Source organism: Hylaeus volcanicus, chromosome 2 (assembly GCF_026283585.1).
Source record: "Hylaeus volcanicus isolate JK05 chromosome 2, UHH_iyHylVolc1.0_haploid, whole genome shotgun sequence".
Taxonomy (NCBI): Eukaryota; Metazoa; Arthropoda; class Insecta; order Hymenoptera; family Colletidae; genus Hylaeus; species Hylaeus volcanicus.
In genome coordinates, this window is record NC_071977.1 from 29,449,154 (window position 1) to 29,475,229 (window position 26,076).

A 26,076-nucleotide genomic window follows, 5' to 3' on the forward strand; every position below is an offset into this window, starting at 1 on the left:
TAATATTGGTAAGGTATATACTTCCAATATATGATTGTATATGTATATTTCATGTATTTGTGTCTTATGTTCATTTTTATGTGCAATATTTTTGTTCGAATACTGGTAAGGTTTTCTCCAGTCTCCTTACTCTTAGCAATAAATGTTGGTATTCGTGTAATAAATCGGCTGCAGACGTATAAACTAAATAAATAATGAATTGTTTTCCACTTTTTATTCTACGTCTATGCTATTTTCCTTCATAAAAACTTTTCTCTGTCCTTATAACTTCCTTACATTTTGTTCCTTACTGAGATCCAATGGTACCCTAAATTCTAAGTAAGTGTATACAGCAGTGAGGACTGCAAAGCTCGTTCCAGTGCGCATGATCAAGAAAATCCCACGCATGTCCATCACTAATCCAACTGGTTCATGGAATACAGACCACAGGAACGAATCTGCTATGAACCAAATAGAGACCTCCCCAAAACTTTCTTATTTCTGTATTTTTCATTAGAAACATGGAAGAAGCGTTTTATTTGTTCGTGAAAAATTACATGACTCGTATAAATAATCCTATAATACTTTCTATTATTATCTCAAACTTAACTTATATCTATTCTTATGCATATTCAGTCGAAGTTTTTTTATTTCTAACATATTTCCCTCTCTTCTTCTAGGTAACTGGCTTATACAACATTTTTTAGTAGTCTACGGTCGACATAAAACAATATAAGAATAAATATATTCATTTGGTTTACGTAAAACATTTTAAAAACAATAAAAGCGTCTTAAAGTAATTAAAGCTTCAGGCTCTGGTGAGTCTAGATTCACCCCTGGACTACCCTATTATTACCTTTTCCATTCGACTTTTCGTTCAAAAAGAAGTGGTTGAGGATCTATGAGAAGATGAAGTTTGAGAAACACTGTGCTTGAGCAATGTCAATGCTCATATGCTAATTATAGAACGCACATGCAATCATATTACGCGAGCTTTTATTCTTGAGAAGAGAAGAAATAATGTCTATAAATAAAAGTAACTATTGTAAAATTCAAATATGCTGCAAATAAATTTAAATGTATTTTATTTCACAATTAAGAACTACAGGAAACTATTTTTATTTTTATCGTTATCTTTCCCTTCCTCACTGTTGTATCACGTGGAGCTTATATTATTAAATATCTTAATATTGAATTTCAGTAGCGTAACAAATACATCCCGTTTCTTATGCTACAATATTCTGGTAAATTTTCAATACGATCGAGAGCTACGACTGCTGGACTTTGATCGTAAATATACCTGCCAGAAACTTCTCTTATTTTATCCGCTGTTATTTTCTGTAATGTTTGTAAAAGTTATGTATTCTTTATCTAATATGAAAAAATTGATTATTAGATCGCATGCTTGCCTCGTATTCTACGAGTCTCTGTTGAATGGGTACATAATAACCATATCTAAAAATATTCTCAACGATATAAAAAAAACGATTTTCCGGATCATTCATTAACACTAATTCTTTCGTTTTGCATTGATTTATAGCACGCGATACTTCTTTTTTAGTTACCGTTGTACACAATCTCATCCATTCCTGTTGTACTACACGTAACATATCCTATGTAAATGATGATACAAATTATTATTAAAAATGAAACAGCGAGATTTGCTAATGTTTAAAGTATACCTCGAGCCTTAATTTATCGCAAACAAAATAACATCCCCAAATACTAGTAGACTGTGTCCATTTATGAAAAAACGATTTATACATACGGCATAAATCTGTATTGAATGCACGGTGAGCGATGTATGGTGCATTATGATTTGCTCCACCTACGAATAAATGTACGAGTATTAAATAACTTTTGCTAAATTGGTATCGTTAAATAGCGATATATTCACTTACTACTCTTCATATTCCAAGAACCTATAATCTCTTTAGCTACTGTAAGCGCAAAATATGCTTCGATGTCATTGTGACTTGGTCCTTCGACTCCGATCGCGACGTATCCTAATTCACTGTCATCGTCTCTTAATCGTAATTCTGCGCCTATAATATTTTACTCGTAGTACTTAATAATAAAGAGAATTCTATCTCTTAACTTTCATCACCTGAGAATCTATACTCGAGAGGTTCTACGTAAGATTGGATTTCGTTAGAATGTTCCGATAATTGATTATTACAATCTCCTGTTTCGCGAGTAAAATTCTTGTTAACGATATCTTCTAATTTTTGTAGAGAAATGGGTCCAGTACAAACCAATGTCATAAAAGGTGGTTTAAATAAACGTTTTCGAAATTCAATCAAATTTTCTGTACAAAATTGACTAAGAATTTGATAATATAATTAACAGACGAACATATAAATGTATATTTGTAACAATATTCTAACTCTCGATATTCACTTTATTACATCAGTTTCGGGATATATACTGTTTGCAAGCATGGTATCTTGATATGCAATACTTGGCAGATAATCCATTACAACTTGTTCTTTATTCAACTCCATTTTAGAAAGCTCATGTAAAATTATACATTTTTCTCTTTCAACATCTTGATTACCTGAAATATTAAAATAATATATGTTAAGTAGAAGTATCGTCAAATTTACAAGATACTCTTTATTCTACCTACATATGGTACCATTCAAGATTACATCTGCAAAATATTGAATGAGCTTATTTACTTCACGCGAAGGTACTGTTCCATAAAAGAGAAACATATGTCTCATAGCAATAGCACTAACTTTTCCACCAAGCTCTTCCAACGTTTTTTCCAATTGTTCTTGATTTGCATGTCTTGTTCTCTGTTAATTTTACATCTTTATGTTTATAAATGCATTTTTTTCATTGCATTTGTCTTCGCCTTACCTTAAAAAGTAAATGTTGCAAGAACAGTGCACTGCCACGTTCTTCGGGCATTTCATGCATCGCACCCGCTGGAATAAAGCATCCTAAGGTAGCGGTGTAAGTGTTTTTGTATTCGCACACAAGACGCATACCGTTACTTAGATTCGAAGTTTCTATTGAATTTTCTGTAGCTAAGCATGTAACCATGTTTCTTAGAATATTTTCACAATCTTGAAATGTTTTACGATGACTATTTAAGATAGAAGTATATCCCTTAAAAACGAAGCAAATGTAACATTTTCAAAAATCGATGTGCTTGTAATCGCGTAGTAATTAATATAGTACATACTTTTTTAAAGTGAAACACAATGGTGGGTTGTACACGGCACAAATATTTTAAGACCATTACCATTTTTATAGTAAACAGTTTAGTTTAGGTTACTCATACTGGACATATGTAAAAACAGTATACTTTTACATACGTAACAATTGAAAATACACGTGTCATTTATATTTTCCAGCTCCTCTATATTTACGAACGTTACGAACGTAAAAATTAATTTGCAAAATAAAACCAGACATTTTGTAAGTTTAATGAAGTAGGGGTTTTATTATAATGCGACGTAGTCATTAACAGTATGGAAAAGTAACGGAATGATTTTCTATAGCACAAAAACTCAGTAAGATATTTTTTGATACATTATTTGTATGCTTATATAAATTAATTTCTACTCGTTATACTCGTGTACTGATGTTTTTAACTTTTAATTATTTCGTAAATAAAACTCTTAAAATGAGCGAAACTATAAGCCACAATTTATTTTGTCCAATTATTATCAATATTATTTTCTTGCTAGCGCCTGTTCTTCAATTAATTATCGATAATAAAGATTCGGTACTACTAGCATAAAGAGATTTAGTATAGTCATTTTGTTGTATTACTAAGTGTTGACATGAAATTGAATACGTTACTAAATTGCACACAAATACATATTTACAATATAATTGAACACTTGTGAATAAATACATTAAACACAGTTCACGCAAAGATAGTAAAATTAGGATATAAATTGCAAATATTACTCTATAACACGCAGTTTTCTTCATATTTTCTACTTAGTGAAAGTAAAAAATGTTTATTTCTAATTTTTCTGTTCGTTCGTCTTCAATATTAAATAGATACGTTCCATTGTAAAAGTATCATATTATCAAAGTCTTCGGAATGACTTCGTACGACTCGAATAATGTTTTTCAATATCCGAACACGCGTTAAAATATATTCAAACCATGTTAAGTTCATGATTTATTCGTAGTTCTTTACAACTATGTCTCACTAAATGAAGAGACTATCTTAACATTTGATTTCTGTGACTTAAAACTTTCGACACCTTGCCTTGTAACGGAAGTACCGGTTACATCAAGATATTCGAGACTTGATGCGGTTATAGCCAAGTGTTCAAGACTGGTATCCGTAACATTTGGATAGTTTCTGAAACATTTCGAAAATTTCTATTGCTTCTTATTTCACTCATTGATAAATTACTTGTAATCTGATAGGAGTGCAAAGAGTTAACGACAAAGTTTTATTTTCTACGTTCAGTCATACCTGACAACTAATGTTTTCAAGCGTGGATTGTTAACTACTCGTTTTTCTTCGATGAATACGGCTCCTTCTGCTGTGTTGTTGATTATTCTGCGATCGCATACTTTGCTTCCGAGAGTACATATTGTTCTATCTGTTATATTACAACGTCCAAACGAAGAAGTTTCCCAACGAAATCCAATATCAATCCAAAACTGTATATAAAAAAAGATAAAGATGTACGGTACAATATACTTTAATATCAATCGTTGCGAATGATTGGCACGCTTACTTGTGCAAGATTTTCGTCTTCGTATGTAGGTGGATTCAATTGTCTGCTCATAAGTCGTGGCTCGTATTCCGTTGATTCTGAATTTCGCGAAGTCGGACATTCTAGATAGAGATGTGTCAAAGTTTTAGTGTAACTGAAACATCCAACCTCGCTATCGCCAAGTGCTGTATCTCGTAAATCGAGAATCTGAAATATTTAAACAAAAATTTTGAGAGATTTAATAAGTAAAAAAATATAATAGAAATAGAAAAAGTTACTTACCTCTAAATTTTGGAACCCCAATTTTGTTGCCAAACTTGTATAAGCGATACATTCACCTAAACTGTGACACGAATTTAATCTCAACTCTTTTAATTTTGGCATTTTACTAATAACCAACAGTGAATGCGAAGTGAACCATGAACAATTGCTTAAAATCAAGCACTGAAAAATGTGCATATATCGATGCAATAAAATATTATTCATAGATAGTTACATACGAATGATATATTGTAGAAAACAAAAATAAAATTCCTTACTGTTAAATCAGGCATATGGAGATTCATTGTGTAAAAATATGACTTACTCCTAGGCAAGTAACCCATTTTACATCCTTGCAATGAAAGTTTCTCAATGGTACGTGGAAAATCTGTTATTTGAATCTGCAAGTATAAAAAGTAAAATTTATAAGTTTCCATAAAACTTTTTTAATCTTTATTTATATAAAAATAATTAAATAATCAGACTTGCCTCGTTTCCATTGATATTATATTGTTCAATAACCAATTCTTTAAGTTGAGTACATACATGTTTAATAGAATTAAACAAACAAGGACTAAGTCTTGCTTCTATTTCAGAATTCAAACAGCCACGAATAGCAAGAGTTGTTGTCATTGGTTGAAAAAATTTTACATACTCCTTTAAGTCATCTGATGACATAGGCAATGCACGGAAGTCTACCTTTCTCCATAAAGTTTTATCTTGCACTATTTGATTTAATCGTTGACAACACCTAACAATGTATCAACCACAAGAAACATATATGTATTACGTAATTTACTATTAACATACAAAGGCAATTGTGTTCTCATTCTTTTCAAAACTTACAAGCTTACTGCCATAAGATCTTGGGGATTCAAATATTTGAGTATATTTAACAAAACATCATCTGAAAAATCTAATATATGCTGGTGTGTTATTATATCATTTATTTCTCTATCCTCTTCGAGTTTTATGCGTTTCATATCGTCTTCACTGCTGGAAGGTTTGGGAGATAAAGATCTGCTGCGTTTCATTTTCATTTTCTTTTTGTACCTTTAAAAAATACGTTAATTCTTCATTAAACAAACTTTTATTCAGGAATTAATTAAAATTAAGTGTAATAATTTATGAATGTAACGACATCAATATTTCTGTATAGTCATCTTTAGACATTTAATAAGTAAGGATTGTTCGATTGACGACAAAAAAGTATCCCTGTGAGCGAAATATCCCGCGAATGGTGATAAATTGACAGTCGTCATGTGTGGACTATTCCATTTGCAAATGCAAAAGGGTTAATAGTTTCAATTCTTTTTGCATATTTATTGCAACCACTTCGCGGATTGAAAGCTTTTTTAATTAAAAAATTGTAATTGGCATAAAAGTGGAAAGAAAGTTTTGTTTATAAAACAATCTAATTCTGACTACCGAATAAGCTCGATTCTTTTGGCTGAAACCCAGAAATAGCGATACAATTTCTGTCAACAGCATGCCACCGTGAACAACAATTCTATAGAATTTCTCGAAATTCTACATATTGTAAGCAAAATCAAAGTTCTGTCCATACTTGTACATTTTCTCCGATCTAAAATGTCGACGAGAAAGATTCCATTCATATATCTATTTGCTGTCAAACGTACAGTTTGTCGAATTATACATGAAATTTAGAAACCGATTCGATAATATTGTGACGAATGTAACATACGTTCCACAGTTTTATTTAATAATCTTCATCGGATAAATAATAAATATTTGTATCTGACAGGTCAGGAAATTTATTGTATTGTTGACAAAAATCAACAAGTAAAAACATAACCTTAAGACAACATACTGTCAGTAATAGATCTACTTACCTGACTATTTATTTTAATATTACAACCACTTATTACAGTTGTTTAGTAGTTAAGGGACGCTCACGTCAATTTCACGACACAGCGTACGCGAACGGAGCGTCCTGGAGTGTCCCCTCTGGTATGAATGCTCACGTTTGAAACAATGTCTCTACTGTCTGTGCGAGAGAGAAACGCATTTGGCGACGCCCGTAAATTTCGCTTCTCTAAAAATTATGAATCGTAGAGTTGTTTTATCTTATCGTACGAGCATAATTGGATCTCAGGTTTATTAATTTTTTAAAATTCACTCAATTCTACCGTTCAGATTTTTTTTTTTTAAATTTATATTTAATATAAAATTAAATGAAGTCTCACGGTACACATCGATAAAATATACGTACAGGAAGATGGTCAATGAAAAGTATATAATTCTTTAATTTATTATAATATATTTAAATATAGCATTGGTTGGGAAATATGTACAATGTAAGGGGAAAAACTTAGAAGTAGAAATTACGAAAATAATTGTGTCTGAGCAATTACTTAATGTCATTTTGCTGCGAGTTACACATATCAGGGGGCTACTAAAAAGTAAGATACTTACATGATTTTATACACAAGTGTATAAAATATGCGATTTGTTATAATTAGGCACAAATATGTAAATAATAAAAGCACTGTGTCTTTGGATTTAATATCTACTTTACAAGACTTCCACATGAGTATAGCATTCTTATGTTTTGCAGAAAATACCATTTCCTTAGGAACAGCGTGCTAACAGTTTTTTTTTTTTTATCTTACTCACTGGATCGTGGTATGTACAACATTATTACTATAAATCTATGTACTTCCAACGTACACCTAGTACTAGGTGATATAGAAACACAGTCTTAAAGTCATTACTTCTGTTTCAATATATATGTACAAGACTTTATGATAAAATAAAGTCTGACCAGTAATTAAAATAAATTTGTTGTACTATGGAAAGTTTCCTTACATGTTAAGACGTTTACTCTGTGAGAACAAAATTTTGCTATTGTATATTCAATAACAAATTTACATTCACACTTTGAATGAAAGTTTTACATTTATTTCGGCAAACAATGCAAGTTATCGCGCGTCATTGCAACATAAAATTGTGCGATCTATACCTGTCATCGATATTTATCACGTAACACTAAACATTGGGAGAAAGTATGAAAACAGACAAATTAAATACCTTAACAAACAATAGTGATTTCGAATACATTATGAATTTTTGTATCTACATCTATTATGCACAAATACAAAATTTAATAAGTAGACAGACGATGTTTTAGTACGATACACTGGGAACTTTTGTTTCGAGTATAGTTGCTCCCTGTTCTTAATCTTGTTACATGAAAAAGTTAGATAAAAACAAATGCAACTTAATCAACAATATATTCTAATTACACATAGATGCAATAGAATCGAATGTGTCTCGATAAATACAAATTCGTTTAAATTGGCTCGATTTTGGTCAATATATGTTTCGACAATTATAATTTCTTGTATGCTTATTCCCAAAGTTCACTGTATGGCACACTCTCATATGTCGGTAAACGACTCATTGTACATATTATAAAGTACTATGCAGTATATGTTGTATACACGCTTAACCAATGTTTTAATCATAATAGAGTTAATCAAGCTAGGCCATGCCTGATCGTATCTTATATTTATACCTCTACTTCGGTATTATTTACCCAATTTATACATAATATAAATTTCTTTGGTCTTAGATTTTGTCTCGTATTTCAAGTTTACATACAAACCATGTAATTCTAAAATACTTTGTAAAATGGTCATAGATTGTTACAATCACTGGTTACAAATGAAATTGTTTCATTAACCTCAATAACTAATTACCTATCAAAATATTGCACAAAGCAGAATATAATTTAATTTTGCTCGTATCTGATTTTATTGTTTTCAACTCAAAATCTAATTCATAATTATTCAACTAATTATTAATGAAAATATATAACAAATATCAAATAAAATCTTGTAAGAACTTCCATCTGTTCTTAACATACTAATCTAATTCTAATAATAGGAACAACTAAAATAACGAATATTTTTGAAGCCAATAGTGCTTGAAATATAAATCTAATCAGGTATTGAAACAACCTCATGACTATCTACGTATATTTAAATTTTGCAACACACATCTTGTTTTTTATATTAAATAACTGTGTGCACTTGTATAAAACATAGCATGCATTTTATACATGTAATACTTTCCCGGCAAAATACATATACAACAACTTCACGTTAAGCTTTTAACCTGTAAATTACCAACACTGTAAATTACTTTTTGACTGAAGAAACAACAAATGATAAAAATAATAGAGTTTAAATCCATTTTTCACGGTATTAAAGTATAAAAAATTTTTGTTTTCGAATAATGGCATGTATAGTTAAGAAAATATATTGGCGCGTCGTAAAGTTTCCCTTGCCTAGACAACAACGATTTTATGATTGTTACCATTTGGCAAGAGAACATAATAGACACGCTTCCCCTTATCTCATTGGAACTCTTGTATATTACTATGGTACTGGTTATCAAACGAAGCATTTGGTTCGTCAGCTTTGTCGATAACGCTTTGCATCTCGACTGTTGATTCGTTATTAGACTGTCCATTGTTATTATTTAGATTTCCAGAATTAGTAACGTTATTTCCCACTAAGTTTGCATCGTTTGCGGTATTAGATTGTTGAGTTTGTTGATGATGACCGTTTACAGTATTTTGGCCAGAATTATTACTATTCTTTGATCTATGCCTAAGTTTATGAGTTGTAAGATACTGTTTTACAGAGAATGCCTTATGACAAAGATCGCACTTATACGGCAAGGGATCTTGACAATTCACACCATCACCGGTAGTTGACGCGTGAGTTGTCAAATGCATTAAATAATAATGTTTTACCACAAACGATTTTCCACAAGTTTCACAGATGTATGGACCAGATACACCGTGCGTTTTGCGATGCTTATGAAGATTATCCTTCCGAGAAAAGCTTTTACCGCACACTTCGCACTCGTGCATCTTTTCGCCTGTATGAGATACAGAATGCCTAACCAGATGCTCTTTGCGGCTGAATGCTTTCGAACATGTGGCACACACAAATGGACGTTCACCAGTATGCAACTTTCGATGCTGATAAAGATGCTCTCTTCGCTTGAACGGCTTACCACACACATCACAACTAAAAGAATTATTATTAGTTTGCAAAGGATCTTCTTTGTTTCCACCATCAGAGGTGTCGGTTAAAAGAGTTTGAAGTAAACTAGACCTTGAATTAAACGATGCATTGGAGCAATTGTGATTGTTCAGTAGAGTCGCTGTGGTGAATGTTTTACCGCAATCTTTGCAAACCATGTCCCTAGTTTGCGTAACAACTTGAGGATTTACGGTAATTAAAGACGTTGGTTCGGGTGTCGATTTGATTTTTAAAAACTCTGAGATTTGTCCAATCGACGTACGAGATATCGCGTCGTCGGTTTTTACAAAATCTTTAAACTCTTTCGAGTCTTCTCGAATAGTTTGCGTGACCAATGTAGTGTCTTTAAATCCCAAATTCAAAAATACTTCTGGCCCCGCGTGTACAGCTGAGAAACTTGCTACATTTTGCGTTGCACTTTCATCTTTTTGGACTTCGGGTTGTACTTTCGGAATGATTTGCTGATTTTGTTTAATATCAGGTTCTGTCTTTAGGATAATCTCCTCCTGTTTTATAGGAAATTCCTGTTCCGTAGCGATTTCGACTTGTTGCTTTTCGATTTGTTGAAGCTGTCTATGTTGCTTTTCAAATTCTCTTTGCTGTCTTTGCAACTGTTCAATCTGTTGCGTTATCTGTGATTGACTCTGTTGTTGTTGACTGACCTGAGTTTGATTTTGCTGCTGAGAAATTTGAGCCATCTGATTCAACTGTTGAGTGATTTGTCTTTGTGACTGTATTTGTTGATTTATTTGACCATGATTTTGTATTTGATTTTGAACTTGTTGAATCTGAGAAGTTGAGCTTTGTTGTTCGTTTATTTGATTTTGTGCTTCATTTGATTGAGGTGATAATTGTTGCGACGTTTGTTGCTGGTAACTGTAATGCGTTTCTGCTGTTGCTTCCACAACAGCAGCTGCCATACCTCCTGGTTGCATCTAAAATACATAATTATTATTAATTACACAGCAAATTCTATATATCCCTATTGTACTAAATATAATAAGAACTTATTGTGTAAAAATAATAACAATACTTCTATTCGCGATATTATGCCTCGTATATTAATAACTGAAATAAAAACAATACATGAATAATTAAACCTTGAATGATAGATAATAAAACGTAACAATGTTAAAAATGAATGCCAGTTATTAACGTTTCCTTTGTTAACAAACCTGCATGGCACACTTGTACTGTTGAACTCTGGCTTGAACTCCACTGATAATTTGTATATTAGAAGCATTTATGTTACTAACAACAACAGGTTGTTGATGTATTTGCGGTTCGTTGGTAAGTATCGGAGTTCCCGTAGTAGGTGATACTTTTTCCATCGACTTTAACAATTCGTTTTCAGGTGTCGTAGGTCTATCCTTCTCTGTGCTTTTTACATAAACCTTACCCTCTTTTAGAAAATCTTCCGAGAATCGTAAAGAAGTGAAATATGACTCTAGCATACCCTCTGCGCTTACAACAGTTTCTCTAAATTCAATAAAACTTTCCAATTTCTTTACACATTCATGGCAAACGATTTTTGGTAACGAATCCTCTTCCAAAACCTTGAAGTATTAATGAAATTTTACACACTATTTTTCGAAACTAAACAAACGTCTGAACAATCGAACCACGTAACGAAACAAGGCTTACGATACAGCAAATATCCATGGAAGATAGCCTATTCAGGTATTGTAATTAATCATTCCCTGAGAAAACCTCACCTGTATAGGTAAACATGTTTGTATCTTTGTTTGAAGTTGCCGTCTACGACCTTCTTCGCGAAAAATGTTCATTTTGTTACCCTCGCTGCTGGTACACAATCTGCACAGTTCGTAGTAATTCACTCTTCGATATCCAGACATTGTTTTCCCGCGGAAAACTCAATTATGCGACCTTAAGAAAATCGCGAATAACTCTACTATCGAATATATACACGCGTAACAACAATCACTGTTGCTTCATCATCATTGACGATGTTGTTTCACATGAAAAATATGATTCCGTTTGATATCGCATCTCTGAGACTACGTGAATTGCACCCGTGGCCATTTGCAGTTTGTGATTATAGCGACAACGAAGTTAAACGATAACTAGACGCGCCAAAAATCAAACTCATTTCTCCTTCGAGCGGTGTATCAAATTTCTTTCTACTCGACTGTTCATTTTCTTTTTTTCGTCTATTTGTATGGAAACAATCTTTCGAGATTTCAATGAGAGACATTCGATTACGATCTCTTCTGCATATGTTTTCCCTGAGATCGCTTGATCGAGCTCGATTACGGGTACTAAAATATAATACAGGGTGTCCCAAAAATGTTGTAACACCTTGAAAGAGGTGGTTCGGGAGGTGATTTGAAACAACTTTTTCCTTAGCGAAAATGTTGTCCGAGGTTTCGTTGAGGAGATATTAACGGAAAACATTGACCAATCAGAGCGCGCGGATACCGTTGGAGCGGCCGCGGTAGCGAAGGCTATGTGCTAAGCGGCCGCGCTTGTACGCGAACAAGCGACTCGACGTGCATCGAAGGACATTGGACGCGGCCGCTTAGCTCGTAGCCTTCGCTACCACGGCCGCTCCAACGGTATACGCGCGCTCTGATTGGTCAGTGGTTTCCGTTAATATCTCCTCAACGAAGCCTCGGACAACATTTTCGCTAAGGAAAAAGTTGTTTCAAATCACCTCCCGAACCACTCTTTTCAATGTGTTACAACATTTTTGGGACACCCTGTATAATTATAGACGGTTGAAATTCTTTTTTTTTTTTAATCTTCTTAATCTTAGCAGCATGATTCCAACGCATACGAAAACAATTCGTGTAAAATACCAGTTGAATTGGATATCAAGAAAACGTGCCTTTCAGATCTTGAAGTGATTACTATAATTATTTTTACACGCATCGAAATCGTTGTAAGGACAGATTAATAGAAAAATGTAGAGAACAAAACTTTGATCATCTATAGCTAAGGACCATTTTAATATCGATAGATAAAGCATGGGTATTCTTGAATATTGTCGATTTCAAAGCATTCGTGCGATACGTGAAAAAATATACATCATTGTTTTGTATTAAAAAATCTGTAGCTATTTTTGTTTATAATTTCTCGACCAAAAACTTCTCGAGGAACATCTTTTTTTAGATTTCAATGAGAATACCCCCTTACGAGCGAAAAGATATCGAATGAGGAAACGCGGAACATTGAACCGGATAGATGAAAATGTCATCACTGACTGGTAGAGTTTCCTGTGAGGATAATATCGGAGATAGCTTCGGTGGGTGGTGTTTGGCTCGTTTTATCCTGTGGCTTTCACGGTCGATGTGAACGTTCGACATGTAAGAATGCACGAAAACGGGACACGTTAATGTTAAATTATGAAAGAGAATCTATCGATCGAGAGAGAGTATAGCGAAAAATACCACGGTGGTGTGATAGTGCGAAAATCCTAACCTTGTTTAAAAATGAAGTCGGGCACCATGGACAAACACAGAGGCTCTACACTTTTGAAACCGGAAGAAAACGAACAAGTCTTCCAATTAATAGGGAATCGGTGCCAGGTGAGAATTATTTCTGCCAAAAATTTTCACCCACAATTATTAAAACTGTCATTTACGTGTACGAATTCTGACCTAAATCTTGTCAATCGACAGATATAGACGAATACGTGCTGTCATTTCAGTCTTGACGTTATTTGCAAATACCTTTGGCATTACGAACGTAACGGCTAAGCTTTGCTCTGTTTCATTTACAATTAATACGATGTTCGAATAAGAATTACACGATGTATAATACGTTTTCCGAGCGACACATTTAATGTTGTAAAGATGGATTCGTATTACAAAAACTATCGAATTAATCGTTTAACGTGGAGACGTTGACGACACACATTTATCAATGTACAAGTTCTTTTTCTCAAACATAATTACAAATCTTTACTTTGCATTTTTGGAGAACATGCAAGTATTTGAAAGTATGATGGATCATATAATGAAACATATAACAGATCCTCTATAAATTTATGTACATATTCTGTATAAATTTCATGATGATTATCATTCTTTGCATGTAAAATTACTTCACAAATAGTATCATGCTTTTTAAAATTACATATTAGTCATAAATTGAATGACATCAGAAGATTCATAACTGTACAGGAATTTTCCACTAAGTGATCATGATATGTTTTTTTAAAAAATTTTGTCAACATATTTGCTGAACTATAAATAAATATTTATATCTCTTTACAGTTTTAATTTAAGTATACTAAGCTTATGTATTTATGTATCAATTGCTTATAGTTAATTGAGATTAGAGCAATGAATATAGGAGAATTTAGTAGTAATGGTATGATATTTTTACTGTTTATTGCAGTGTTTAGCAGCTGGAATTATTCAATTATATTTAACGGAACCACCTTTGCATAAAGAATGGATAAAGAAAACTACAGGTATTATAACATTAATAAGGGATAATCCTAGGCGTAGTTTCTTCCTTCGGTTATATTGTCTGCAAAGGAAAGCAATGTTATGGGAACATGAAGTTTATAATGCAATGGATTATAAAGCACCGTTAATGTACTTCCATACATTTGAAGCTGAAGATTGTATGGCTGCTTTCAATTTTGCAAGTGAAACAGATGCTGTTACGTTAAGGTAAGTTGAGTCAAAGATTTCATTGATCTTAAGAAGAGTTTTATAACAATAAAGAAGGTGTAAAAATATTAAGTAAACGTGATTTGTTTTTAGAAATATTCTTCTTGATAAACTGAATGCTAAACGTCAAAGAAGACAGCAAAGACGGTCTAAAATGGAAGTAGAGTCTCAACATGGTGCAACATTGCCATGGAGAAATCAAAGCAACGCGTCGTCGGTTGCATTTAGCACAGGGTCAACTTCTAATTTATTAAATGGAACTCCGACTACAGTTGGCGTTAATAGAAGTGCTTCGAGTAGTTCTATGTATAAATCTAAGAAGAAAAAACGAGAGAAAGCTAAACGAAAATTAACAAAAGATGATATAGGTCCACCATCAAATTTTAGGTTGGCAATTTATGAATTTAAGGTAATTTCAATATTTTAGTTATAGCTGACAAAGATATTTTCTTTCATTTTCAGACATGTATCGCACTTGGGATGGAATGACTCAGGATTCGAATACGAACCAGAAGATCCACACTTGAAGATTTTTCTGGATAAAGTTGGTGTATCGGAACACCAATTTAGTAATCAGGAAACGCGCAATTTTATTTATGATTTCATTGAAAAGAATGGAGGCATGAATGCTATCCGAGAAGATATTTCATCGTCTATTCCAAAATCTAGCGCACAGCAACAACCACAGCAACAAGCTCCTCCAGTAGCACCTCAACGACAGGAATACCCTCCTCCAGTTCCTGCGCGAACAATACCTGTTCGTACTTTTTTTATAATCTTATATGGTATATGATACATATACAAAATTTTAACCAGTCAATTTTTTATAGCATCAATCGAGAAGCGCTCCGCCACTACCTCCAAATCGATTTAATGCACCTTCAACACCACCGAGCGCACCAGCTAATGCTCCACGGGTGCATAAATCATTACCATTACGACCACCGCCACCTTCTTTAACCACTGCTCCGTCATTGCCGCCACCTCCGCCACCACCTCCGCCAGCTCCAGCTCCACCTTCCAGGACTAATTCTATGGCACCTGTTCCACCTCCGCCGCCATTGCCTAATTTAGTAAACACGGATGAAGGAACTCTCAATACAAGTGCTACGAATAATAATAATAATAATAATAATACTAGTAATAATAATAACGAAGAAAATGTTGATCCCAGGTCAATGCTTATGGATGCCATCAGAAGTGGCACTACGCTTAAAGTAAGTATTGGAGTTGTAACATTTTTTATTTATATAACTTATTTTCGTAAATTGTACTCAAACTTTAATTGCTTCTTTTTTTTTTAGAAAGTCGATAAATCTGAAATTAAACAAAAAGAACCTCCTGTACAAGGGGATTCTAGAAATGCTTTATTGGAACAAATTCGTCAAGGAGTTGAATTGAGGCCTGTTTCGAACGAAGCAAAACCTAAGACAACTCCAGTATTTCAAGGAGGATTAGCTAGTGCTTTGTCAAGGGCTCTTGCGGAGCGATCAAGTGCAATCCATAGTGAAAGTGATGAATCGACTAGTGAAACCAGTGATGATGATGAGTGGGACGATTAATTCAGGTCAGTTTCGTACGGGTGTTTAGAAAATTTGTACATGTATAAATTTGGAAACGATACAGTACGCGAAAACCAATGTCATCATATTGATGAAAATATGAAATACTATTTCAGATGAAATATACAACCCGAGGAATACAATAATATACCACTGTGATAAATCTGCTATTGATAAACATTTAAACAGATTAGCTACTGTAAATGTATAATGTAACGATTTTGAATTTGATATCCAAAGAAGAATGAAAATCATATATAAATGTTCCGAAAAAACGGAATCAGTTAAATGTGTTATCAGAAAGTAAGGCACAATCACGTGGATAGGGCAGGTAAGGGCAGAATGAAGGTTTTAATATCGTCTCGGAGAAATCACAACGTACATTTATCAAAGGAAGCGACTTGCATAAAGTAAATGCGATGCTACGAAGCACAATAGATATGCGAAAGTCAGTTTTTAATGTGGTATTATTTATTTGTTCGTTATTAACAACCATTTTGTACTTGGAATAAACTTTGATCGACGATAGCCGTAGACATACATAAATATACAAAGCTTGTTCTAAGACTAAAATTACTGTTAATAATTCCATGCGACCAAGCTATTATTCTAATTACTACATTTATTTGCTCAATTGCGAAACCCGATATTTGACAAATAAAACAAGTATTAGAAAGTAATGGTATTTATATATACTGTCGCAAGTAAACGTCGCAAGAAATATAGCAAAGAATGCTGTTATGTTACAAATAGTATATTTGTATACTACAGTTAACAGTATTATAAATTTTACATAAGTTTATTCAGCACAGTCCTTTCGTTACGCAATATTTCTACATCCTTTGCCCTAGTTTGCCCTGCCCAGTACGTGCGACTCAAAGTACACGTATAATGTTAAGTTAGCAATGGCGTTAGTGCGGACAGCATTTTTAACGATAGAACAAATGTAAACGTATGCATTTCCAAATTAATTGGAATAGTTCTGTCAGTCGTAATAGATATGAAAAAAAAGAAGTATTACAAATATTATTAGATTTCTTTCCAGGTGAATACTCTGTGAAACTGCAATAATTTCGATAATGATCTATATATAAAAAGTACATCGAAACAATTTTAATTCATAAAAACTATACTTAACATCTTCAGAGACATGTACGTAATGTATCACACGTGCTACCCTACAGGTCGACATTAGAAATCAAACTGTCATCAATTATAAGATTTATTGGATTAAGAAATCAAAATCGACTCGCATGCCTCCTCTTTTTTTTTTAATCTTATTTTATAATGGTGTAATACACAAAACCAGAAATCGACCTTTACAAAGTATACAATTTATACTTAAACTTATCGATATATGAAATTTTTATTCTGTGGAATTCCCGTTTAAGTATGATTCATTGTTTCGTTTATTGGTATGAAAATCACTTTTGGGATATCTAAATTACGGCTTTGTATCTAGTCGCTTATAAAGCCAGGGTAGGGATATCGAATGAATGGAAACTATGTTCCCGGAGTGTTTTTGAAATCCATTAACCGACTCGATGAATTAGAAGTATGACGCATCTTTGATATCTCTTTTTTAACTCTAATATCTTCCTCTCTGTTACAATTTATTGTATGAATTGTACGATTTTTGTCGATGTTCTCTTCACATATGCAAGAAAAAATACGCAACATAGAGCGAATCATTATATGTTCGTTACACATAATCACGATACTTCTTCATCTTTGAATTGAATGATTCTTAAGTATCCTACTAAAATATGTATAAGGTACGTTTAACGATGAAGTAAGGACTGTATATTTTCACGTGTGTGATAATGGTGTCGAGCCTGCGGAAGTGAAGCGCAAACTGAGAAATTGTCTGTGGGAAGTATGACGAGGCACAAGATAAAAGTTATGCCGCTATGGAGAAATCCTAGTCACACCAGAAACAGAAAAAAAAAAAGAAAAACGAACATGTTAATTATTAATTATTGTATTCTGTTATATACTATTACACGATATTTGTTTAAAGTAAATACCGTTCGAGCTAAATCTTGGGTACGAATGATGTAAATCATACACTGCAGGATCCGTTCGGCTGTCTTGATTTTTAGGAGCGTGTATCGTGAGCATAATCAAGGAGGGAAGCTGTAACTGTTAACTATAGTAAAGAGAAAGTAGCGACAAATGTTTTAACAAAGACTTGTTATAGATGAACTAATGTATTAGAATGTGACTTGAGGGGATAACGAAATTATACGATAATTAAACGCATTAGAAATATTATTGCATTTAAGAAAGAGAAAGAATTATAACGGACGCATACTCTTTGGTCCAATTTCCTGAAATACATATTCGTCTTCTTTCGAATGTATAACGTAGAACACGTTACAAATCAAATTCGATTTGTATTGTGACTGCCAAATATGAAAAGCTATAAAAAAAACACTCATCATAAAAAAAAAAGTAATTTACTTCAATACGCAACTTCCTTTTACCATATTATTTTCTTTATATTACCTAAGATAGACTTTATATAACAGATAATTTATAGCGCAAATCTTATTAACTAATGCAAAATGGATGTTTCCTTTTTGTTACTACAAGAACAAGAATGGCACTCCTATAGAAATAGAGATTTCATAGACGAAGGAGAAACCTAGATTTGTTATATGTGTGTATATATAGTTCTGAAGAAAACGTTAAATATGCGTTGAAACAATGTTTGTATTATTTATTAAACGGTCTGCTTTTATGTATATATATAACGAGGATTAGATTAAGTAACCAAATCGATCGGACTAAATATTTTTGCTATGAATAAAAATGAAATAAAATATATAGGCGTGGAACTTACGACTAAGAGCAAAAATGGGGGAAAAAAATTGAGATTTCTTAGTTTACCTCGATGCGTAATAATCAAACACACAAAGGAACATATCAAAATCCGACGAATAATAAAATGGGAGTCTTCTGTATTCGAACCTGCATTCGATCAAACAATCGTTTCGCGTAAAGGGAAACTCGAATATTTTGTAAAAGACAATGGAAGTGGGACTAGAGTAATAAAGATTACATTTAAAGTAATCGTTCTATTCTAATAAAGGACTAAACTTTCCAAATCTCGAAGATAGCAACGTCTTCGTGTAAATTGTAATTCCTCGCATTTATATAATATCATTCGAATAACGAAAATTATCGAATCTGCTTAGAAATTAAAAAATTCAAGGAACGAAAGTTGTAATATTATTATTTGAGAGAAAAAAATATACATAATAGATAGATAAAGCGATTAAGTTAATCCAAAGTATGTCGCGCCATGTATTAATTAAACAAATGTAAAACTAGCGTGATCAGTAGGTTCTGCTCATTAAAAAATAAGAACAGTGTTGAATTTTCTCACGTGATAAAAGAAATACCAAATACTGATCGCATAAATAATTTATTTCTTTATTATTTGTATTCTCATTCGACTGACATTGCACAAAACATATCTGTATATAGAAAATAGAATTACATTTTAATACAAAATAGAATAGAAATAGAAATATATATATATATATATAAAAATATAAATAGATAATTTACTGCTACTTGTGTTACAATCTCGTACATTTAAAAAACATAGATCTACCCAATACGGACAGTTTCGCATATCTTATCGTTTTCGTTCCAGACGAAATAAAAAAAATATAATTCTACGAAAAGAGAGCTCGGATCGTTAGAAAGACAATACAAAAGATTATTCATAGGTTATTCTGATCTCTCTTGTCTATTCTAATCTGATCTTGAAACAACCTCTACCGCTGTGGATGGAACGGATATACTGAACGCGGCTATAAAAACGTTTATAATTGTTATGAGAAAAACTCCGACTACGACGTAATTGTTGATCTTCCTCGCGGTCGCAGACTTGGACTGTCCTTTTATGTCGAAACGACCCTTGAATATTAAACTGACGCCCACAGCGATCTGAAACAGATATAAACCAGAATAACAGTTATTTATTTGCAACGTAAAGACGATGTAGATATCTAATACCAATTTTTATGTCCGATATCTACCGGGTGCTCTTTCTTACCTGAAGCAACAGGCTGATGATAATTAAGCTTAAAATTATGAAGAAAGTGGGGCTATTCCGTTGGTACTCGATTAGATATCGCAATTGGTTCGCGTTTGCGGTGATTAGAGCTACATCCATCATACCTTGCGCCACGGTTTTCTTCGCTGCATAAGTGTTTTGTTTATATTGTTGCGATCTTTTGTCCGTGGTGTCAACAGACAGCACGGAATCCTTCACCACCACTTCCTCGACCGCGTCGAGTTTGGTAGGTGTTTCTTTCTCATCCATGGTCTCCATTTTCGATTTTATCGTCTCTTTTATTCGATCACCGAACCTCGCGCGTTACGCGAGGCTCGCAAGTATCCAAAACAAAAGCTAGAAATTAAATCTCAATCAATGACGACGCACAGGAGTACTAGACCGAAATTCATTCGTAGCGGGACAAAATTAAATGCGTAGACTTTTTAGAACATATCACATTCCCGATTTACGCAGTTTTTGGAATAATCGATTTCCAAAAAATAAAAATTGATTCGAAAGAAGAACCGTTTTCGATTTCCCACCGAGTATTGATAAAACACTGGCCGCATCGGTGATCGATGGTTTCGTTCGAGTTTGAACTTGCCGTTATCGTAAACACGGAAGCTCGATCACGCACTATTACCTACTCGAGTTTTCAGGGGATGGTGAATGAAAAATCTCGCCACGAAGCCAACTGCTCGTTACGTGTTTTCGGAGGCACTGTTAACACCGAATCCGGCGAAACAACAACGATAACGTTTATCGTGTTCTATATTTCCGAAGAGAGTCCCGACGCGGTTTAACGAAACCGCAAATGACGCTCGACTAAAGGGAACTGTACAAGGACAATAGATGTATACAGACTGTATATCGGTCAAAAACAACGAATGCGTGCTCTATCACCTTATCATCGAGCCAGTAGTCGCGTAAACGATAAAAAAAAAAAAAAACATAACAACGATTGCGACATCAATCGTAGGGATATCAGCTGTTTCATGCATCTTCAATGAGTCACAAAATTGTTAACAGACACACGGAGTAACGAGGATACGTGTACAGATTGAAAGCATGCAACCGGATGCTTGCTGACTAGTTAAGGACAAGCAACAAAGCCTATTTTTAATTTCTTTTTTTCTCAACGACAGATAAACTTGAATAAGATTCGCAACGCAGCAGTCGATTGCAACCGGAATTGGACTAATGATATCTGATCATCGATAAGAGCTGATTACCGAGTTGCATTCCTCGTGACGCTTGTTGCATTTTTTTGACGTTGAACTTGCATACTTGCAAGTGTTACCAGCGTGCGTGTATTCGGTAGGCTGATTTAAAAATAATCTAAATTATTCTGGTTTTGATATCTCGTCTTATCGTTAGATATAAAGAAATTGGTTCGCACCAAGGCTTCCGGATGTAAGTAATGCAACAACGAACAAGGCTTACGTCTGATATCTTTAATTGATGTTCATCCTGTAAAAGACTATCTTCTAGCTTCTGGTGAAACAAAGCGCGGCAAAACATTTCTAGAGGGGTTCTCGATTTTCATTCGACTGTTTTTACGTTCACGAAGTATGTCGGCCCTTCGAGTGTCGTAGGTGTGATATACACAAAGAGTTCCTTTCCACGATTTTCCCGATCGAAGCAACGTATTATGCGAGATGATAAGCGAGGCCGACTGACTTATCGTTCGATACGTTATCCATTTGACATGTACTGAAGTAACATCGAAAATTTGGACTGTTAGAAATTATGTTGGTCGAGAAAATAGGTTATGCGGCGATCATATACTGGGGATACAAATTTTCCCGAAACATAATATACAAAATGTACAGGAACTTTTTTACGGCGTCGTCCGTCGATTTGTACTCGATGGGTAAGTGGGCTGTTATCACGGGATGTTCCCACGGTATAGGAAGAGCTTACGCCGAGGCACTCGCTCGGATAGGATTAAACGTGATCCTCGTCAGCCCTGACACGGAGAATTTAAAGGCTATCGCGAGTAACATTGAGGTGATGTACAATGTGAAGACGAAAGTTATCAAATTAGATCTGTCCGAGGGTTTGGAGACGTACAAGGTGATCGAAAAAGAGATGTTCGGTTTGGAAATCGGTGTATTGATAAACAATCTCGGGATGTCTTATCCGCATCCAGAGTACTTTCTCGATTTACCGCATAAGGAGAAGATCTATATGAGTATCGTACATTGTAACGTCGTTGTCGTCACTAATATGTGTCGTATCTTATTGCCACAAATGGTCGTCAGAGGGAAAGGAGTGATCGTGAACGTTGCTTCGATGGTGGCCGTTTTACCGAGTCCCCTTTTGACCGTATTCGCAGCTACGAAAGCGTACGTCGTCAAGTTTACCAGAGATTTGCAGATCGAGTACGCGAGACATGGAATAATCGTGCAATGCTTGCTACCTGGAACCGTCACGAACCACACGACGGATTCACCGAGGCCAGGCTGGATTGTCCCGACACCGGAGAAATACGTTCAAAGCGCGATAAAAACGATAGGCAAAGAAAATGTGACGACCGGTTTCTTGCATCATTCCATTCTGATCGGAATAATTAAATTGATCTATCGATTATCGCCGAACTCCATCATCGTCTGGATGATCAACATTATGGAAGGGAATCGAAACAACGCTCTACGTCGATACATCGGATGATATTTGTACAAATATTTTTATATATACGAAACTTAATTTAAGGAACAGCTTGCAAATTTTATCGTTCTTACAATACAATTATAATCGTAAAAATAGCCATCTACGTAGTTTCTTATTCAATGATTCAAATTTTACATCGTTCCTTTGCATTCCTCTTTCAAAATTCATAACTCGGTACTTGTTAAGCGTCTCTGCGAGCGGGAAAGCTATACTGGTCTTGATACCAGTGGCGCCATCGGTGGTAAAACGCCCAAGTTTGTAGTGAAAATAGTTTCCACTGCTGCTGCTAGATGGCGTCACCGATAGCTTTTAATTAATTATTCTTTATTTTTCATAAATCCACAGTTAATACGATTCTTTGCGGTATGACACTACAATATATCAATTAAATATATTATTTAAACATTTATTTGCTTGTTCATATATAAATGCAGCAATAATTATTGACCCTTTAATTAGTCGCGCCATCTAGTGGCAACGCTGAGAACTACTTACACAACAAACTTGGTCGTTTTCCCACCGATGGCGCTACTGTTACCAAACCAATTTATAATCCCTCAGAATCAGAGTAGACAATACAAATTATATAGTATATACATCCTCGTATACTATTTTATTACGGTGTATTAAAATGTAATAAAATGTACTTCGTCGCTATCTCTTTTTTCTCTATCAAAGAAACAGTACTAAAAGTGAAACCTGGATCATGGCTCACTGGTAAGACTGGTGACCATCGTTACATATTGGTCAATGGGTCACTAATATTCACGACGGGTCGTGCGATGGTATTTTAATAGCGCAAAGAGAAACGCCTAAAAGAATCGCGTCGTTCGAAGCTTTTATTGAATCTAAAGTATCGACCTAATAGTATCGCCGTTGCATGTTCTTATATATTCCAAAAACTATTTTCGTGTTCTACATTTCATACATATGTACATCTTACATTACAGCAATTCCTTTAAAAGAAAAAGAAACTATTATTGATACCGTAATAATCACAGTCCTTTTTGGAAATCGGTTTCCGCCGTTTTCGACCCTCCCCTTGTGAGGAACAACAGCGAACAACAGTTCATGTGGCGAACGAAAGTATAGCGATTGACAAGCGTCTTCTTCCTGTAACTTTAAACAAATTGGAAGGTGGATCCTCGGTGGATGGACGAGAGTGGTGGGCTGCTCGCTCGTCTCCATAGCCATCACGAGTATAAAACCCGCTTCTGCTTGCGCCGCGCTTAGTCTCGCTCAGCACCGACCTGATTGTGAAACGACGCTCTTGACGTGAGTACCATTCACAAAATATTTGCTAAACATCCTAACCATTCTACCTCACTGCTATGAGAATTTTTGTTTAATGTTATAATGCTTCCACAGCCCTACTATTTATTTATGCTTACATTTGCCATTGATAAAGACGTTGAACTTAGGGTGGTAATTGTGCACACGTGAGTTCGAGTACACTCGAGTGGTATACAACGCGATACTCTGTCGGTATAAGTTAGTGAACGTGTTCCTTACCAGTGATGAGCCACTTGTTGCATCAGAGGTGTCCAAGCTAAGCTCATCGAGAATGGAAGTACAGGGTGTCTCAAAAATGTTGTAACACCTTGGAAGGGGTGATTCGGGGGGTGATTTGAAGCAACTTTTTCCTTAGCGAAAATGTTGTCCGAGGTTTCGTTATGGAGATATTAACGGAAAACACTGACCAATCAGAGCGCGCGTATACCGTTGGAGCGGCCGCGGTAGCGTATGAGCGCGACCGCCTAGCGCGTAGCCTACGCTCAACCGGCATACTCGCGCTTTGATTGGTCGAGGTTTTCGCTTAATATCTCCTCAACGAAGCCTCGTACAACATTCTCGCTAAGGAAAAAGTTGTTTCAAATCACCTCCCGAACCACCCTTTTCAAGGTGTTACAACATTTTTGGGACACTCTGTATAACGAATTTACCATACTACCCAGTGGTGAGGCGAACAAACATACACTAAGTACATTAGCGTCCTGCTTTCAATGTACACGAGTGCAAATACCCCACCACTCGATTAGACATTATGGTAAATTTGCCATAATTCAAATCTCGATGAGCTTAATTTGAACCCGATACTTTCTTTTCGATACCTTCGAATTTACATTCGCTAGAAAAGTTTGAAGGCATGCTATTACGTACGAAGAATTTCTCAGGTAAATTAATGCAATAAATCCAGATCGGTACACACACGTGCGGCATTGCGAAAGAAGTATGGTTGCAAGACCGGATTAAACATCCCTTTCACCCCATGATAAAATGCTCGATAAATATTGCTCCAGATTCCAATCTTTCCCGTTAAGGAGAAACCCGGGAACATTCTCGATGTGCGCGGTATTTTTGTCAAAATAAAATGTCGACGCTTCGAAACATTTTTGTTCGACGATGAAATTTTCTAAGATTGATTCGTCGTTGTATTTTTGCTGATAATATATAATATATTTGATAAAAAAATCGTTTGAATTGTAAATTTAAAGATAACGAAACAGTTAACATTGGATTTTTCCAGATGGAGGTCCGTATAATATTATTAACGACGCTGGTGATGGTAGGAGTTGCCTTAGCGTTTCCGCAAAAAGACGGACAGATCTTCAGCAACGAGGCTATAAAACAGGCACAGAACACGTATCTCATTCCAAAGGATGCGACGATACAAAAAGTACAGGAGGGTATAGAATTGGCTGCATACGAGTCTATTCCAGGCGATCAGAAGATCAATCTTTTTGAAATTTTGGGGGAACACGTTCCACCGGAAGTTGTGAACAACCTTCAATCTCAGATCGATCAAATAGGTCGGAATTAGACTGAATCGTGTTTCCTTCATTCCCATAGTCGTCGTTTCGTTGTAAAAAAATATCCTAGCCTTAAGTTTTCTAACAAATATTTATGTGACGCGATGTTTTTTCTAAACACTGTACTTTGATTTTTGTACACTTTTCATAAATAAACGAATAAAAATCAAATTCATTTGCAATTAAATTATTCAAAGTCTACTAATCCAAGATAAAGAATGTTACAATCATTATTCAGAGTAATAGCTTCGTTGAAAAAAGAAATGTTACTCGTAAATTGTGAAATGTTGACTGAAGTCAC

At 34.5% G+C, this 26,076-nt stretch overlaps 7 protein-coding genes across 10 annotated transcripts; 3 read left to right on the forward strand and 4 right to left on the reverse strand.

The window, feature by feature from the left end:
- Nucleotides 1-655: 655 nt before the first annotated feature.
- On the reverse strand, nucleotides 656-3,286 carry LOC128872050 (mitochondrial-processing peptidase subunit beta-like). Its single transcript, XM_054114345.1, has 8 exons — nucleotides 2,845-3,286; nucleotides 2,609-2,780; nucleotides 2,380-2,536; nucleotides 2,087-2,301; nucleotides 1,881-2,024; nucleotides 1,662-1,807; nucleotides 1,389-1,592; nucleotides 656-1,317 (listed from the first exon to the last, which is right to left on the reverse strand). The coding sequence occupies exons 1-8, from the start codon at nucleotides 3,028-3,030 to the stop codon at nucleotides 1,177-1,179; spliced, it is 1,365 nt and encodes a 454-aa protein (XP_053970320.1). The 5' UTR covers nucleotides 3,031-3,286; the 3' UTR covers nucleotides 656-1,176.
- Nucleotides 3,287-3,404: 118 nt separating this feature from the next.
- LOC128872049 (uncharacterized) lies at nucleotides 3,405-6,929 on the reverse strand. The gene is made up of 8 exons (XM_054114344.1): nucleotides 6,791-6,929; nucleotides 5,784-5,990; nucleotides 5,427-5,688; nucleotides 5,216-5,338; nucleotides 4,959-5,120; nucleotides 4,698-4,883; nucleotides 4,430-4,620; nucleotides 3,405-4,312 (listed from the first exon to the last, which is right to left on the reverse strand). Exons 2-8 carry the CDS (start codon nucleotides 5,975-5,977, stop codon nucleotides 4,147-4,149), a joined length of 1,284 nt encoding a protein of 427 aa, XP_053970319.1. The 5' UTR covers nucleotides 5,978-5,990; nucleotides 6,791-6,929; the 3' UTR covers nucleotides 3,405-4,146.
- LOC128872048 (zinc finger protein 184-like) lies at nucleotides 6,788-12,062 on the reverse strand. 2 transcript variants are annotated; one of them, XM_054114343.1, is made up of 4 exons: nucleotides 11,731-12,062; nucleotides 11,191-11,571; nucleotides 10,088-10,950; nucleotides 8,489-10,000 (listed from the first exon to the last, which is right to left on the reverse strand). In XM_054114343.1, the coding sequence occupies exons 1-4, from the start codon at nucleotides 11,869-11,871 to the stop codon at nucleotides 9,319-9,321; spliced, it is 2,067 nt and encodes a 688-aa protein (XP_053970318.1). In that variant the 5' UTR covers nucleotides 11,872-12,062; the 3' UTR covers nucleotides 8,489-9,318. The 2 variants fall into 2 exon arrangements, with proteins under 2 accessions (XP_053970317.1, XP_053970318.1); XM_054114342.1 differs by having other exon boundaries at nucleotides 6,788-10,950.
- Nucleotides 12,063-13,223: 1,161 nt separating this feature from the next.
- Nucleotides 13,224-18,930, forward strand: LOC128872063 (actin nucleation-promoting factor WASL). The gene is made up of 7 exons (XM_054114384.1): nucleotides 13,224-13,563; nucleotides 14,378-14,658; nucleotides 14,752-15,045; nucleotides 15,121-15,415; nucleotides 15,489-15,875; nucleotides 15,963-16,225; nucleotides 16,337-18,930. Exons 1-6 carry the CDS (start codon nucleotides 13,468-13,470, stop codon nucleotides 16,218-16,220), a joined length of 1,611 nt encoding a protein of 536 aa, XP_053970359.1. The 5' UTR covers nucleotides 13,224-13,467; the 3' UTR covers nucleotides 16,221-16,225; nucleotides 16,337-18,930.
- A 701-nt stretch (nucleotides 18,931-19,631) lies between these two features.
- Nucleotides 19,632-21,106, reverse strand: LOC128872065 (ninjurin-A-like). 2 transcript variants are annotated; one of them, XM_054114387.1, is made up of 3 exons: nucleotides 20,936-21,106; nucleotides 20,290-20,646; nucleotides 19,632-20,180 (listed from the first exon to the last, which is right to left on the reverse strand). In XM_054114387.1, the coding sequence occupies exons 2-3, from the start codon at nucleotides 20,566-20,568 to the stop codon at nucleotides 19,986-19,988; spliced, it is 474 nt and encodes a 157-aa protein (XP_053970362.1). In that variant the 5' UTR covers nucleotides 20,569-20,646; nucleotides 20,936-21,106; the 3' UTR covers nucleotides 19,632-19,985. The 2 variants fall into 2 exon arrangements, with proteins under 2 accessions (XP_053970362.1, XP_053970361.1); XM_054114386.1 differs by having other exon boundaries at nucleotides 20,940-21,104.
- Nucleotides 21,107-21,373: 267 nt separating this feature from the next.
- LOC128872064 (very-long-chain 3-oxoacyl-CoA reductase-like) lies at nucleotides 21,374-23,056 on the forward strand. Its single transcript, XM_054114385.1, has 2 exons — nucleotides 21,374-21,705; nucleotides 21,784-23,056. The coding sequence occupies exon 2, from the start codon at nucleotides 22,042-22,044 to the stop codon at nucleotides 22,963-22,965; it is 924 nt and encodes a 307-aa protein (XP_053970360.1). The 5' UTR covers nucleotides 21,374-21,705; nucleotides 21,784-22,041; the 3' UTR covers nucleotides 22,966-23,056.
- A 488-nt stretch (nucleotides 23,057-23,544) lies between these two features.
- LOC128885128 (uncharacterized) lies at nucleotides 23,545-25,939 on the forward strand. Of its 2 annotated transcripts, XM_054138959.1 has the most exons (3): nucleotides 23,545-23,682; nucleotides 23,916-24,240; nucleotides 25,493-25,939. In XM_054138959.1, exon 3 carries the CDS (start codon nucleotides 25,493-25,495, stop codon nucleotides 25,784-25,786), a length of 294 nt encoding a protein of 97 aa, XP_053994934.1. In that variant the 5' UTR covers nucleotides 23,545-23,682; nucleotides 23,916-24,240; the 3' UTR covers nucleotides 25,787-25,939. The 2 variants fall into 2 exon arrangements, with proteins under 2 accessions (XP_053994934.1, XP_053994935.1); XM_054138960.1 differs by lacking the exons at nucleotides 23,545-23,682; nucleotides 23,916-24,240 and adding an exon at nucleotides 24,980-25,139.
- Nucleotides 25,940-26,076: the final 137 nt, after the last annotated feature.